The sequence below is a fragment of the Gymnoscopelus microlampas genome, assembly GCF_963454915.1.
Source record: "Gymnoscopelus microlampas genome assembly, chromosome: 2".
Taxonomy (NCBI): domain Eukaryota; kingdom Metazoa; phylum Chordata; class Actinopteri; order Myctophiformes; family Myctophidae; genus Gymnoscopelus; species Gymnoscopelus microlampas.
In genome coordinates, this window is record NC_139939.1 from 36,586,805 (window position 1) to 36,603,011 (window position 16,207).

The 16,207-nt window shown below is 39.0% G+C and overlaps 1 protein-coding gene across 1 annotated transcript; it reads right to left on the minus strand.

Moving 5' to 3' along the window:
* Positions 1–293: 293 nt before the first annotated feature.
* Positions 294–3,933, minus strand: cdkn2a/b (cyclin-dependent kinase inhibitor 2A/B (p15, inhibits CDK4)). Its single transcript, XM_084082138.1, has 2 exons — positions 3,601–3,933; positions 294–1,568 (listed from the first exon to the last, which is right to left on the minus strand). Exons 1-2 carry the CDS (start codon positions 3,730–3,732, stop codon positions 1,317–1,319), a joined length of 384 nt encoding a protein of 127 aa, XP_083938264.1. The 5' UTR covers positions 3,733–3,933; the 3' UTR covers positions 294–1,316.
* Between the last annotated feature and the right edge of the window lie 12,274 nt (positions 3,934–16,207).

Below are 16,207 nucleotides of genomic sequence, written 5' to 3' on the forward strand. Positions count from 1 at the left end.
GTGTGTGTGTGTGTGTGTGTGTGTGTGTGTGTGTGTGTGTGTGTGTGTGTGTGTGTGTGTGTGTGTGTGTGTGTGTGTGTGTGTGTGTGTGTGTGTGTGTGTGTGTGTGTTGAAATATAGGCCTATAAATAAATAAGATGATGGCAAAGTGGGTAACTGAGGGGTCACGTCTAATTTTACATCAATTTAGGCACCTGCTCAAAATCGACCGACAGCAACAGCTCATTAGAGGCGACAATTAAGCACAATTTAATTCCTAATCCAAATAAATGACCACCATGGATTTCTTCATGTCAAAATTACAACTTTTTATTTTAATGTTGCATTTTATTAAAGTGCATAAATAAGCTTTGAATATGTTTATATGAAATGTAAGTCAATGATCAGAAGCATTGACCGTCAAATAGACCTAAAATTCATGGATCTGCTAAAAAAAAAAAAAAAAAAGCGTCTTCATAATCATACTTGCAGGACAGAATATTGTTTGATGGTTTTTACTGTTTGGTAAATTATAAAACTGCAAACTACAGGCCTAAGAAAAATTAAAAGTTACATCTGCCCAATAGAAATGGGTCTAATAGCTGAACAGCAACAGACATAGCCTACCGCATCACCTAATGGTAGATATAGTAGGCCAACATTAGGCTAATTAGGTAGCCTACTCATAAATATATAAAGGTAATATTATCAAATAATAACCGTCATTTCTAAAAAGTGCTTGACGTATAGGCGGCCCATGCATTTCCAAATAAGAGGCATTCCGCCGAACAGTCGATGCTTAGGCTGAAGGCCTCAGAAGACACGGGCCCAGTTTCCCAGAAGTTCTTCTTTTTCTTTATTTCTTTCCTTCTTCCGTCCTTACTTTCTTTTCAAGAAAGAAAAAATTGTCCCAAATTGTTCATTATTGTCTTTACAAAACTGGTTCTCAACCTTTTCAGGCCTCGACCCCCCCAAAATAATCATATTTGAACTGGGGACCCCCCCCCCCCACACACACACACACACACACACACACACACACACTCTGATAAGCAATTGGCATTACATTTTGTTTGACTCGGTTCCACAGATAAATATTGTGAAAATAGCAGATCTAAGTTCACAACGCCTGGCAACGCGAGGCGTTATGAGCTTGTAGATCGTCTATTTTCATAATATTTGACAATTTGGCCAATGTTTGACCCGTTTTTTTATGAGGTATTAAAAGGTCCTTAAATTGTCACTTCACTCTCATCTGGGACCCCCCCCTCCCAAAAAAAAAAAAAATCATGTGGGGGTTCCCCGACCCACAGGTTGAGAACCACTGTCTTTCTTTACTAACACTCCAGAAACGTGGCCACCACATCCTTGTGTCCTGACTCCGTGGCCAGGTCCACGGCCAGACAGTGCCACTTGTCTCGGACGGTGGGGTCGGCGTGGTACTGCAGCAGCACCTGCACGGTGTCCACAAAGCCCGTCCTGGCCGCGTCGTGGAGCGGGGTGGCCCCGGTGTGTCTGTCAGTGACGTTGGGATTCGCTCCGCGCTCCAGCAGGAGCTGAGCCACCGCCGTGCTTCCCATCATCATCACCTGTAATAGGAGCAAGAAGTTATCAGTGGTGGTAAAAGTAGGCTACTCACATTTTTTTTTACCTAAGTAAAATACTGCAATGTAGAAATACTCTGTTACAAGTGAAAAAGTCCGGAATACTCCCTAAATAAATTAGTAAAAGTACAAAAGTATTGGCCTACTTAAAGTACCAAAAGTAGAAAGTACTCATTATGCAGAATGTTCCATTTAACAAGTTTTCAAATGTATTACAATCTTTTGAAAATAGCAGATTTACAAGCTTGTAGATCGGCTATTTCAAATGGCCTAAATGTATAGTGTTGAAGTGGTTAATGTATGTTTTTAATAATAATCAAAATCTACAAAGTAACTAACTAAAGTTTTCAAATGATTGTAGTGGAGAAAAAGTATATTTGCCTCGCTCTGAGATGCAGTGCAGTAGAAGTAAAATGACTGAAAATCGGAAAAACTCCAACTCCAGTAAAGTAAAAATATCTCAAAATTGTACTTAAGTAGTACTTGAGTAAATGTACTTAGTTGCTTTACACCACTGCAAGTTAAACAGTATGGTTTTTGGTTTATGTCCATTCATCAACCACTCAAACCCTTAGTAAAGTTTTTGGCTAATGAGAAGAATATGGATGCTGGGGTTCAAGTAGTTAATATTAATCATATTCGGTGAAGGTGTCCCTGACAGAAGCAATGCAAATATCTGTGAAGTTAATTTGCATTGGACCGAGAATAGAATGCAGCCTGTATAGGCTATACTGTACGCACTACGCAGTGTGTTTTTGTTGTAGTTCCATTGTGGAAGACAATCATTTTATAATGGCTACTTATGTTTATCTTACACGGCAGATAAATCCAAATAGAGAAATGAAACCCTCTTGAATGTTGATTCTCTTGAAACAGGCCCATTTTGACCGACTCGGGTGATAATAAAATGCTGGATTAGAGCCACATGGCAATGTCAATTTTATTTAGCAAATTTCATGTAGGCCTATAAGCTCAATGCGCTTTCCATTGAAAGACAAAAGATGATGAACATGAGTAACATAAGCAACATAAATATAAGAATGTAGCCTATAAGCATGCAAAAAACATAATCAATGAAGCACATTTAACATTACTTAAACATAGCCTATACCACAAAGCAAGAAAAAACACAATCAAATAGATATCTATTAATTATGAACTAGCCTACAGTAGGCCTAAGCGAAAAAAATAACAGGTTTTGGGGATTTGGGTGTGACTTGCATCACCATTTAAAGTTCACATGTCCCTTAAATAGCCTATATAGATGTAGTTGTATTAACACGAAAAGGTAACATGAGGGTGAGAGAGTTTTTCTTGTGTTTTTTCCAATTCCGATAACGGAAATAACTGTATTAAATTGTTTAAGCCATGGCACACGTGACATTATAGGCCTACGCATCATTTTGGCACGATATAGCCTATATGGCACGTCTAGCTCTTTATACCACAAGTGGAAAACTTTTGTTTAAGCCACTAATCTTATAATCTGAACGGAATCTTATTGATTACAGGCTATACTCACAGCCAGGCAGCATTTACTGTGTTTGTTTCAGTGAGAATGACTGTTCAGATGACGGATACATGTTTACAACTATGAAGATACATTGTATCAGTATCAAAAACATGCATTATAGTGTTCAAGTTGTGACTGTGTGACCCCCAAATAAATATGTAGCCTATTTGTCCACGGACCCCCCCCCCCCCCCCCCCCCCATCTGAAAATGTTTTGTGCCAGGGACCACCCCATATACAAGATTTGTGTTGTTAAAATGTTTCAAAACATATTCCAAGATCCCAGATCTACAAGCTCACAACATGGTGTATCGGCTATTTTCAAATAGCCCATGTGGGTTTAACCTGTTAACAATCCTGTACAATTTATTAAATATACACAGCATACCCAAAGTAAATTGACAGTGAAGATGACGGATACATGTTTACAACTGAAGATACTTTGTAAATAATGTATCAAACATGGCACATTGTAGTCATGATGTTGCGACTGTGTAACACTGACCTGAAGCGCAGTATAGCCCTGGCGGTTCACCCCGTTGACATCCGCACCGTTCAGCAGCAGATCCTCCACCGCGCTCACGTTCCCTGTCGCTGCGGCCGTTGACAGATCATCCTGGAGTGTCATCTTCACCATGAGAGAACAAACAAGACCCTATAGGTAGATGATCTGAAGGGAAAATATAATATAATAATATGCGACAATGCACGTAGAAATAATAATATTCCCCAGTTGACGCCTCCTCGACAGCTGCCGTTCAGTGCATTATTCGGACGTCCGGACGCTTGCTTTATGGCTAGAATAAAGTTTAAAGGCTGACAGGCTGACGGACGGACGGTGGTGTGTGTCTGGGCTTGCCTGCTTTGAATGGGGCGACGTCATGGTGCTGCTGCAGTGCCGTGCGCATGCGCAGTGCACATACTAGCATGACAGCGTTGTATCGAGATGCAGGCAGCGACCATAGTTATAATATATCGGCAGCGACCGATATGTTGTTGTCCCCCTTCCAAACCAGTGTTGCCATGTCTGCTTCATTATAAGTAAGCTGCCTTCCCAGAAATGTTCACCAGCTCTTGTATACAAACGGGAGGGGCGAGAAAACTTAACAACTTAAAAATTATAAGTGACTTTGGGCTTGTTTTTCTGTAAATTTGCGTCTTGTTGGGCTTGTTTCTAACGTATAGTTGCTTGTTCGGTCTTGTTTCCTTCCTAATGTTGTTTAAACCAGTGGTTCTCAAACATTTTCAACTCAAGGACCTCCAAATAAATATGTATTTGTCCATGGACCCCCCCACCCCATCTAAAAGGGTTAGGGTAAGACCCCTGTATAAGATTTGTGTTGTTAAAATGTTTCAAAAATATGTTTTACATTTTCAAATAGCCTATGTATATAGGTTTAAACTAAGGTCTCAGTTAGTCGCTTATTTTGCTAAATCTGGCAACACTGCTTCCAAGACGGCTGACAGTGCTGACTGCTGACCCGGGTTGAGCTTTAGTCTCCGCAGCTGCTTGTAATGTGACAGCAGACCTCGTCACCTCCACATTAGCCTCGATCTACAGGCTTTTATTTGTTAGTTTTGCTCAAAAATACCTCCACATTGATTCCCAACCGTCGTCACTGTTTTAAGTAGCATACCAATCATGGATAGTCCAAGTTAGGCTACTTATTACTACATTATGTTGCAGAATTGTGAGCTAATATCAACGTTGCTACTTTACTGTGTTGTGCGCTATACCTATGTCATCCAGCAGGTGGTTGTCATGGACTTTTAGTTTGTAGTCAGCAGCCACACATTTAAACCGTCCGTCCACACCAAGCTGCAGTGCAGCACATAACTATAAATACATTGTTTTAAAAATCGTTCTAAAAACTCAAGTGATGGTAGAGTCCATACCACAACTGTGGTGAATGGTATATAGACAGTGCTTCTGGCTGTGGACAGGGCCTTAGAAGAAACAACAGTAAAAATCCTGAATGTTTCAGCCAAATATACGAACATATGAAGCTGTCTTGCCAAGCAGTATAGGCCTAAAGTACAGTAACTTAACATTCATTAATTCATCCATCTGCTGTAGACCACACTGTTGTAGCTTTGGTATGCAAGTTGAGATGGAATTGTTATAGGCTATATAGCCTACAGTGAAATCCAGAGTGTTAATCTAACTCTGAAAGTGTAACTCTTGAGAGTATACACACATGAAATCAAATTGACCCGAAAGGATACATTTAATTCATATGTTATTCAGTTATTGTTAACAACACTGAGGATTTTAGAAGCAGGCTCCTAATAGCTCTGAGGGTGCACGCAAGCCCGCACATGCACGGACATGCACGTGCATAACCACGTGCATCTACCTCTCGGATGATCTGAAACAACCATTCACAGTCAGTGTTTGCACCTCGTTTACAAAAGCTGCCGACGCCGTGAATTAGGCCTAGACCTGGCTGGATGCATATCAATGGTTCATTGTGTGACATGACCTGCTAATAGTCTACTGTAGACGCGTAGGCAGCATACTGTCAGATGTTCTGTCTGAAGCAGTCCAAAGAACGTTTGGATAATGAACTAATTAAATTACAGAGTTGATGTACGTCTGCAAGGTATGTATATGACAACACTAAAGTATCCCCATATGCAAGTAAATAGACAAATATTTGATATATAGTATATTTGTGGATTACAGCCAGGCCTACATTAGGCCTACTTAACATTCACACTATTGTAGCTTTGGTGCACAAGTTGAGATGGAATAGTTATATAATATAAAGTCTAAACAGTGAAATCCAGAGTGTTAATCTAACTCTGTGTACAATTGGACCTGTAGGCCTTGCTAACTCTTGAGAGTATACAAATGAAATCAAATTGACCCAAAAGGATAAACAAAGACAAAATGAGACCACAAGCTGAGACTTAAAGTGTAGGCCTTTCTGCTCAAAAGTTGTCAAGAAATAGAGTTTAGAATGAATGTAAACAACATATCAAAAAGTTAGCATCTAGATAGATAGCTTTGCATGCAGTGTCAGATGAAGTTTTATTTTCATAATGTGACAAAGGTTTTGTGTTTTTTATAATTATTACAGTGGTTGTAAATAATTCTAGCAATTGTATTCAACCAAGACATGTGGTGGCAATAGGTATTTAACTGAAACGTAGTTTTGCTTATTTCAAAGCATGACTGGAAAAACATGGCAAATTTGACTGAAAATGGGCTATAAGTTATACATTATGTATGTTATGTAAATCATTTGGAGAGAGAGAGTGTGTGTGTGTGTGTGTGTGTGTGTGTGTGTGTGTGTGTGTGTGTGTGTGTGTGTGTGTGTGTGTGTGTGTGTGTGTGTGTGTGTGTGTGTTTGATTTTTAAAGGTTCCTCAGGTTTGTGAGATGGTTTGTGACACAAAACTCACGGGTTACTGGTTGAATAGCTGATGTCAACAGTGTCCAATACTTGTGTCCAATGGTGTCCCACAGTGAATAAGTACCATGATATTGTTATGAATATACATCACTGTAGTTAAATGTGTCCTTAATAAAACATTAAAGGGCCATCATACCAAGAATTATAATTATAAAGATGAATATAACTATAGACCGAATCATCATGAGATCACCACAACCAAAACTTTATTTCCGGTATAGATAACGCCGGCAGCGTGGCAGATTGGAGCAATAATATTTCTCCAATCTGCCACGCTGCGAAGGCTGCAAACATTCAAACATTCTGGTCTGGTCTATAACGATAATGATGTGAGCATCCACACTGATGAACGATAACATTCTGTAAAAATGTTGAATGTGAGTGTGCCCTGTGAATTCAAATGGATTTTGATTGGCTGTCAGCAGGGTGAATAACTGGATGGGTCTACTGGGCCTCGGCATAGGGGCCCAAGAACTCAGGGGCCAGATTGTTTATGGGAATTGTCATGGTTATTAAATTTACATTTAATAATAATAACTATACATTTTATTTGTAACGCACTTTATATTTTACACAAATCTCAAAGTGCTTAACACATTGATTGCCTAACTCGTTTTTAGTTTTTCATCACTAGCTTGCCAAGAACGAGTTAACTCGTTTTTAGTAAAAAAAAAAAATAGACCCAAAGACCAAGGAGATATAATTTTTCGAAGATCTAGACTCCTATCCACTTCCTTGTTAACTTAAAACTTTAAAATTCTGTATCTCGGCTCCTGAGTACTTTTTTTTTTTTCATTGAAAAATCTCTGGCATGAATAATAATAGGCAGTGAATGTGTTAATTCAAGAAAAACAAGATTTAGAAAGAATTACATTATTAATTGCATATTTATTTTTATAAAAACAATGAAATGAATAAAATTCTGATCAATGGTCAACTATACACCGATAAGAAAAAGTTCAAGTTTAAAAACACACAAGGCATCAATAAGTCCATCTAGGCAGATGCCTAGTTTTTTAGTCCCCTTTTAAAAGCGTCAACGGACTGTGGTGCTCTCAGATGGTCAGGGGGGGCATTCCACAGCCGAAGAGCAGCTGAGCAGAAGGCCCGGTCTCCATGGTGCGGAGCTTCGTCTTTATTTGTCAAAGGGCTTAGTCATTCGTGGCAATAACAGAACCTGCTTTTGCAGTCAATTGTGTGTATGTAAGTAAATGTAGTTATTGTTCTGTTGGCTGCAAGGGGGGATGGCATGGCTTTTACAAGGCCATGCCATGGGGCCCATTGTCTCATAATCTGCCTATATGGCCAGTTCATCAAATTGCTCTGAAAGTGATCCCAACAATATAATTCGCAACTGTCTTCATGATAGTTGTGGTGTGGACTCCACCTTCCACCCGAGTTAGAATAATTTTTAAAATGACATTTTAAGTTATAGTTATCATTCTTGGTGTGTACAGCCCTTAACCCATTAAGACCTGAGGCCGATTCTACAAATGCTTTCTAAATCAGTAGTTCTCAAACTTTTTCGTGCCAAGGACCCTGAAAATGTATTTGGCCGTGGACCCCCATCTGAAAATGTTTTGTGCCAGAGACCCCCAGAAGAGAAGATTTGTGATAAAACAAATGTACACCCTCAAGATTTTTTAAAAAATGTTCAAAAAAAGCAGATGTACAAACCCGCAGCGCAGCACTAAGTGATGTGCTGTGAGCTTGTATATCTGCTATTTTTTAGAACCACTGATCTAAACCACTTTTCTAAATCCTAAGAGTTTTCTGAAAAACGTATGCTGCTATATATATATAGCTAAAATCTAAAATGACACAGATGCTTTCCCGGTAAGTGGCCAGGATGTTAGAGAAGCAAGGTTGTGACTGCACTGCACTGTTTAAGAAAGTAAGTGTGAGGAAAGTGAATAAATTAAATTCTCTTCCACCTCACCAACTGCTTGGTTTCCAGTTAAATCATGAGTGTTGATTTAACTCTGAGGGTGTAAAAATTGACCCACTCTCAGTACCCATAAAGGGTACATTGTTAAGGGCATGTGGCGAAGCATGACCTTGAGTTGACCTGCTTGTCCTCGATTGCACTGTGGCGGTGGGTCAGCTTCCTGCTGAGAATGTGTGGAACTATTTTAATAGTACGGTAAGAATGTTGCTGTAAAAGTGTATTCATCTTCACTTCATGGTTTGTTTGCACCTGGAAATCAGTATTCAGTCAGCTCTGACCGTTATAAATAAATGTAGATAATTTCCAAGGAGTCATTAGAGCCCTTGACGTAGATGCATTTCATGTGTAGGCCTACTGTATGTTATTGTATTTTTTTAAATATGTATTTTCATTTTGTTCTTTAAAAAATGTTTTGTTCTTTTATTGATAGTCCACAGTGGAGAATGGCGGGAAACGGGGGCGAGAGAGTTGCGGAGTGACATGCAGCAAACGTCCGTCGCTGGGCTGGGGAATCGAACCTGGGACTCGCTGTCAAGCATCAGAGCCTATGTGGTACGTGCCTTAACCAGCAGTATTTTTATTTTGTAAAGCAGTTTTCAACAGTTATTCATTTTGTATATTTAACCCATTTAGACCTGGAACACCTACGTTGTTATACCTTTCAATCCGGGAACACCTTTGTGTAACATTAGCTGTTGCTACTGTATGTATAACAACATTGTTTTTGGGGACATTTTTGAATTAAAATTAAAGTAAAAAAAAAAAACTTACGTCAGGATTTAGAAGGCGTTTTTAGAATCGGCCTCAGGTGTAAATAGGGTAAAGGCATTGCACAACAGAATCACAAGTGTAAATTTTACTCTGAGTAATTTAGCAGTCACCAGCTCAGAACAGGGAGAACCCCATCCTGCACAGCAGTTTTAATTTAGTCTGAATGTAAAAATATACCCTTAGTTAAATGAACACTTTTGTGATTTTGAGGATTAAGCCATTCACCTTCTGTCTATTTGTTTATTTTGTCAGGCTCTCTATAGAGAGGCAGATCTGCTATCCTGATCAGTAATATTCACATTTAAGATTCAACATTCAGTTCCTTAGTCACACTTGAATTTACACTGACTGTCCCCTTATTATTTACCATTATAATATACATACAGAAATCTACATGCCCCTGACATTCATATAATCGTTGTCACTGGTCAGTCCATGTTAAATTATTCAGTACAGTAACATTGTTACAGTAACTGCTTGTTTTATTTTATACATATTTTCTTATATTTTCATATTTCATATCCTAAGCCCCAATGGGCTCCAAGTACCTTTTCATTAATATGTAAATCCTTTTGTCAAATACCGTTCAAGATGAAAAATGATGGGGGGTTTTCAGCTGTTATTCTGGGTGTTACCAACTAATTATAAAGTGCTAAGAACCTCATAGTACTGGAAGTGAAATTTAAATATAATGTTGTCTTGTAAATGTACTTATAGGACGAGAGGGAGATATATTACCAAATGTACAATACTACAGAGTTAATAAGCAATTGTTTGATTAGTTGGTTATAATCGTACAGTTTCTGCCCTAAAAGTGTTTGGTCAGTGCTAAAAACTGTCAACAATTCTCGTTTTGTCTGGGTAAATGTACTGTATCTGTGTGGAGCTCGGTACACACATACAAAGCTCACACAACGTGTTGTGATGGAGGTTAAGAGTGGGCGGAGGTGTGTTGGTTTGGAAGTCCCCTGCCTCGGTAGAGAGAGAGAGAGAGAGAGAGAGAGAGAGAGAGCGAGAGCGAGCACAGTATATGTGCACATGCATAACTGGTATGAGATAAAGGACACTGTTGTCCTATGGCTTGCATCTTTCATGTGCCATTTGAAATACAAGAGAGTAAACACTTTCACTCAGACAAAAAATTCTTTGTAAAGATGATTAAAGCTATCCTTTAATAACCATGGGCCTTCATCAAACATTTATGTCTCGGTGGTTCCTCCCTGTAAGGCTTAAAATTATTACGTCAGTGGACTTGGAACATTCTTTTGGTTAGAAAGAATGCTTAGAACAAACTCCTCCATTCTAAATTAAATCGTTTAGTTTGGAAGGAAGAGGTCAGTGGTGCTGTGACCATCACTGTACACCTCATTGAATTTGCATACTGTACATCAGCGGCTCTCTTCTCAGTTGGATGATTTTGTATTGGCCACGAGAAGAAACAACTTTGAATAAAGACTTGATTTGTCGCAAAGTGAGATTTTAGTTCTCTGCATTATTTCATCGAATGCTGTACAAACACAAAAAAATCACACAAGCATAAGAATCAACATTATTGTAACATCACACGATTACAAATGTAAAAGAGTGGGTGAAAACATATTTTGTGCTAGCGCTCAACATTGCAGTTACAGATAGAGTTAGAATAGGGAAGAGAAAATAGATAGGAAAGGAACACAACAGAACAGAACAGAACAGGTCATATAACAGGAAGACACAGTCAAATCAAATATACAAAGTCCAAACATAAAAGGCACATCAAATTAACAGTGTAAAACGTAGAAATCAACCAAAGAAATGGGGGCATAAAGAGGAGAGTTTGCTACTGAATGTTGCCTATGAGATGGCAATAATACATGAGCTATAACTGTATCCTCTCAGAGTTGTGTCAAACCCCTTCTTAAAATGTACACACTTTAACTGCTTCATACTGGTACTGGTCATTTCTGAATGGCTTGCTTAGCATTTTTATGTAGCATGGGTTGTTAGAATAACTGCATGAATTATGAAATTTCATAACTTAACACTTAACTCATAACACAAACTCACATTCGTGTTACTTTATTTGTCTTCTTCCGTTTATTTATTCAAACTTCCATGAGACAAGCTCCCTGTGCGGCCCATTGTACCATACCAGATAGCTACACACTGCGACCACAGCTGTAGACAACCAAGCAGGGGATTACCTACTGTCTCGTTCCTGGTGAATGAAATCACCATCTCCATTTTGTTTGCCTGAATTCCCCGTTTTTGCAAGTTCGACAGAAATCGCTTATACCCCCCCCCTTAAACATTTTATGATGATGAGTAACATGGCACTTCAAAACAAACATGCGTTATCCTCCATTTTGGACTCATTATGGACAAGAATAGCTTGGAATTCCTAATGGAACTGGACTGTATCAATGCAATATGCATTGATGTTGTTAGTTAAACTGTTAACATAATAACGCCCATAAAAGCTTTGAATTACAGTAGCACAAAGATACACTACACTTGTTTGGTACACACAATCATCGCCCAGAAATAAATAACATTTTCCCACTGGTGATGATGTGGTCTTTAAGAGTGGCCATTTTATAAATATATATAATGATAAAACTGATGATAAACTAAATTTAAATGTAGTAATATTTGGCAAAACATTTGATCAGACACTATAGATGGAGCCCACAATTTGTAAAAAATAATAATAAAATGAAATAAAATCTGTGAGGAAAAGGATCTTGTGACATTTGGTAATAAGAACATTGTCTTACAAAGCCAAGAACAGTAACTATTTTAATGGTGAAAATATGAGAAACATTACTGTCTCAACAGAGTACTGGAAGTGGACAGCATAATTAAATATTAACTCGTATGAAGGTTGTATCCAGCACTCACTAGTTATTCTGGTCATTGCGATGATGGTTTCATTTTCCTCTCGTTTCATATCTGCTTGTCCTGCATTAAAGGTGTAGTATGGAGGCTATAAGAGGACCATTGTGTTTAACACTCTTAGTAGTTTGAATTGAACACCATACTAATTTAATCCTCCTCAACAATGCTGTTGAAGAGACATGTAGCCGACCTACAGTAACCAACACAAAGTGTGTAATATGCGGACAAGTTCCTCGGATCATAGCCAGTCCAGCAACCGAATTACAAGTGGGAGTTGGGTGATGTTGTCAGAGAAGGTAGGCTCTGCCTCCCTCCAGTGGCTTGTACAGACACCATCTATGTGCTGTCCGCATGTGCATGAACATAACCAAACATGAGAATCCAGTGTGTGTGTGTTATTATTTAGCTCTCTAAGGATTTGAATATGATACTGTCCCTTACATAAGCACCATCATTTGTTTTAAAATTGTGCTATTGTTTTGCGTTTGTAAGCGGTGTCACTTTTCTCAGATAGTGGAAAACTCATTTTGGAATGAAACTCTCTTATAACTGTGGTATTCCATATGCATAAGAGATGGGACTCCCTGACTTTACACCCTGGCTTGTCACACAGTTATTATTTCATAATGTTCTTCGTATATTTTAATTATAATCCGTTAACTAATTTCTGACATGAAAATGTGTAATTATTATTTAATGGAAATATATATATACATATTCACATTTACAAAATTCTGGAATATCTCCTACAAATGTGGTTTACAGCTAGAATAAAAATTTCCCACCCCAGCATTGTTAGGATGCACATGAACATGTACACTGGGACAATTTTTTGTTCATAGATAGCAGAATAACATACATGAAGACACTGGCGTAGCGTGGACTCTAATGTTGACCGGGCAGAATCTGTATCCCCCCCCGTGTTGTGGGACACATACGCACAATTTTTTAAAAGTAATTAATAAATGAAACGACCATAAAGCAACATCAACAACACACTCTACCATCCTTCAGTGGTGGAAAACATACTCAAATGTTTTACTTGAGTAGAAAGTATCAATACTGCAATGTAGAAATAGCCTACTCTACTCCAGGATCCATTATCTTTTGGACTCCTTCTTAGGACATGATCTGACAATAGCCTATGCCTCCTACAGACTACGGTACTAACAGGTTACACGTGGACCATTGTTATGCAGGAGACGGCAGCTTTAGCTTTGTAAAAGGTGCGAATGGGGTAGCCAATGTATCACTGCGGTAACGTATCTATTGTTGTCGGAGCAGAATTATTTTTTCTGGGGAATCTTGCCCTGCAGTTTGAGCAGCTAGACAGGGCAGGCCGGGTCTTTACTGACCGGGCCATGGCCTCAGTGGCCTCCATGACGCTACGCCTCTGCATGAAGCTGGTCAAGGAATTGGTATTTGTGGAGATAAAAATATGAGAGTGTATTCTCTAATGTCCATCAATCAGTTAGAATAATGAAGATCAGTTAAGACAAATTCAAATAAATCAAAAGCATTTGGCCAAATCCTATAGAGAAGTTAGATGGGGAACCGTTTGAATGGCTGCTCTGTTAATACATCTAGGTTATATTAGGCAGTGTTTTCTAAAATACCCCAGCTATGGGTAATTACAGGCTAGATTGTTGGTTGGATTTGTGTGTCCTGAGAAGACAGACCTATTGAGCTCCACACTGACCCAGACTCACAGACAACCGTGCCGCAATGCCTCTGCTATTTATATCTCACATCAAAAGCTTACTGTACATCAAAGCTACAAACGCAAATGGTGGCTTGAGGTTAGCCAAACACAAGACAATAAATAGACGCTTAAATGTTGTCTATGATAAAGACTTCTTTTATGATAGCTTTGAAGTTCTCATGTCAGAACAGGCTCCATGGACAGAGGGATAACAGCCAGACAATCCAGTCTGTGAGTCACGGTTGTCTTGGCCAAGCATTCTCCCCATTCTGCTGACAAAGCTGTTAATACTGTACTTATACTGTTGTTATTTAAACAGACCCACACCCAGAAAAGCTTCAATTTAGCACCACAGAAATGTACACCGACACTTGTTTGGTAATCGGCGTGAAGAAATCGCATCTTTGATTCCTCCACTGTGATGTGTTCTATAAATGTGTCAATTTTCTGATGTAAAATGGTTATTTAGATTTTGTAATGTTTGCCAAATATGAGGTGAAACACTATAGAGGAAGTCCACAAAATGCATTCAAATTGCAGAAGGAACAAAATCTTGTGACATTTTGTAATAAGAACTAAGTCAAGGGCAGTATATGAGCAACAACATTGTATTGGAATTGGACAGTATATTTTTAAAGGACATTTATGGGTGCAACATGTTGTTTATAAGAAATTGAAACTCTTATTGATGAATCTAGATCAAAGCACACAACAAACAACAGGAAGACCCATTGAGCAGCTTCCTGGCAAAGCATAAAGAGCAGACAGTGGCCAGCATAAATCTGTCATCTCCCGTTTGATTAGAAGATTAGAAGCTCGGGTGGCACAGGGGAAAAGTGCCTGCCCACCACCGTGGAGTCTAGGGGTTTGAATCCACCGCGGTGCATCCAGATTCACAAGAGTCTATAATATGAACACAATTGGCCGTGTTCGGGGAAGGAAGCCGGGCAGGGAGGGTGATCTTTGTTGCTCCTATGGGCTGGACTTGTGCCTGTTAGCAGTTAGTGTTGAACGGGAGGAGCAGGACGGATGTCCTAACTGTGGGGACTCCTCACTGCCAGATGAGCCAGTAGGGTTCAACAGTAGTGGCAACACAGAAATGTGTTGGGAGGAATTAATAGGAAATCTGGCAGAAAAAGACTCGCTCTCTGCATGAACTAGTAAGGAAGAATCCTTAGACAGAGACTAAGAAAATAGCATTTTTCTTTTAACATGCTCATGAAGTGCCCTGTGCTCAAAGTGAGGGGCTACTCAACAAAATGAATAAAAAAATAGGTGGTCAAAGGTCAAGGTCACTGTGATGTCACAAAACACGTTAATTAAATTAGATTAAAAAGTCTTTATTCACTACATATATGAGTATATGACAGATGCTGATGTAAACAGCAACTGGCGGCGGGCAGAGACATACAACCATGATGGAGTAGTTCTAGTTTTCTACTTATGGCACACAATGCGGTTATTTGTTCTATAACAGCATCACTGAGAGATTGACCTCATATTTTGAGTATTACAGGAGAGTGTGTGTAAACTAACATCTGTACTGTAAGTTATTTTTTCTTTATAGAAAATAGAAGTCTTGCTGATCCCAAAGTGTTTCACTTTTCCATAGGTTCATACATATTTGAATACACTTTAATAAAAGGAATGTTAACATTTTAAATGAGAAATGATTGTTCCAATATTCTTAGATAAGAGTTGTAGAATGGATTGTTCTCATTACGCATTCAAACGAAAGGGCTCTGGTTGCCGCAATCATACCTCTGACTTTCAATTTCATGAAAGTACATTGGGCAATGGATTCATTCAACTCCAGCACCCAATTGTGTGATAACCTGTAATCAGAAAAGTAAATAGAGAATTTAAAAGTACTATTTAAGAGTTTTGCCTGGTGAGCAGGGGTCAATCTGGGTAGTAATGAGTGTAATGTGTGCCACCCTTGATGTCACCCATGATATCATCGAGACCACAATGGGCTATTTGTGAGTCTTGTAGAGGCAGAGCGGCACAGATGTTTCAGGGCTTGGCCACCGTGGAAGAACAGGACGTGGAGAGCGGAAGGGATGAAGGGATGAAGGAGGGAGCATAGATACCCTTTTCCATTTACGTTCATTTTCATTTGACATTACAATTGTCGTTTTAGGCATTTAGCTGACACTCTTCAATTCAGACCAACTTCAGTGAGTGCAGCTGGAGAATACGCTTCAATTCCTAAATAATCAACACTATAAACGGCTCTTAGTAAGTAATATAAATACACACACTCTCTCTCTGTCTCTATCTCTCTCTCTCTCTCTCTCTCTCTCTCTCTCTCTCTCTCTCTCTCTCTCTCTCTCTCTCTCTCTCTCTCTCTCTCTCTCTCTCTATATCTCTCTCTCTATCTCTTCCTCCTCCCT

Coding starts and splice junctions, on each gene's coding strand:
- cdkn2a/b (XM_084082138.1), bottom strand. CDS start 3,732: ATGGTGAAGATGACACTCCAGGATGATCTGTCAACGGCCGCAGCGACA. Junction 1,569..3,600: donor AGGGCTATACTGCGCTTCAG/GTCAGTGTTACA, acceptor CTCCTATTACAG/GTGATGATGATGGGAAGCAC.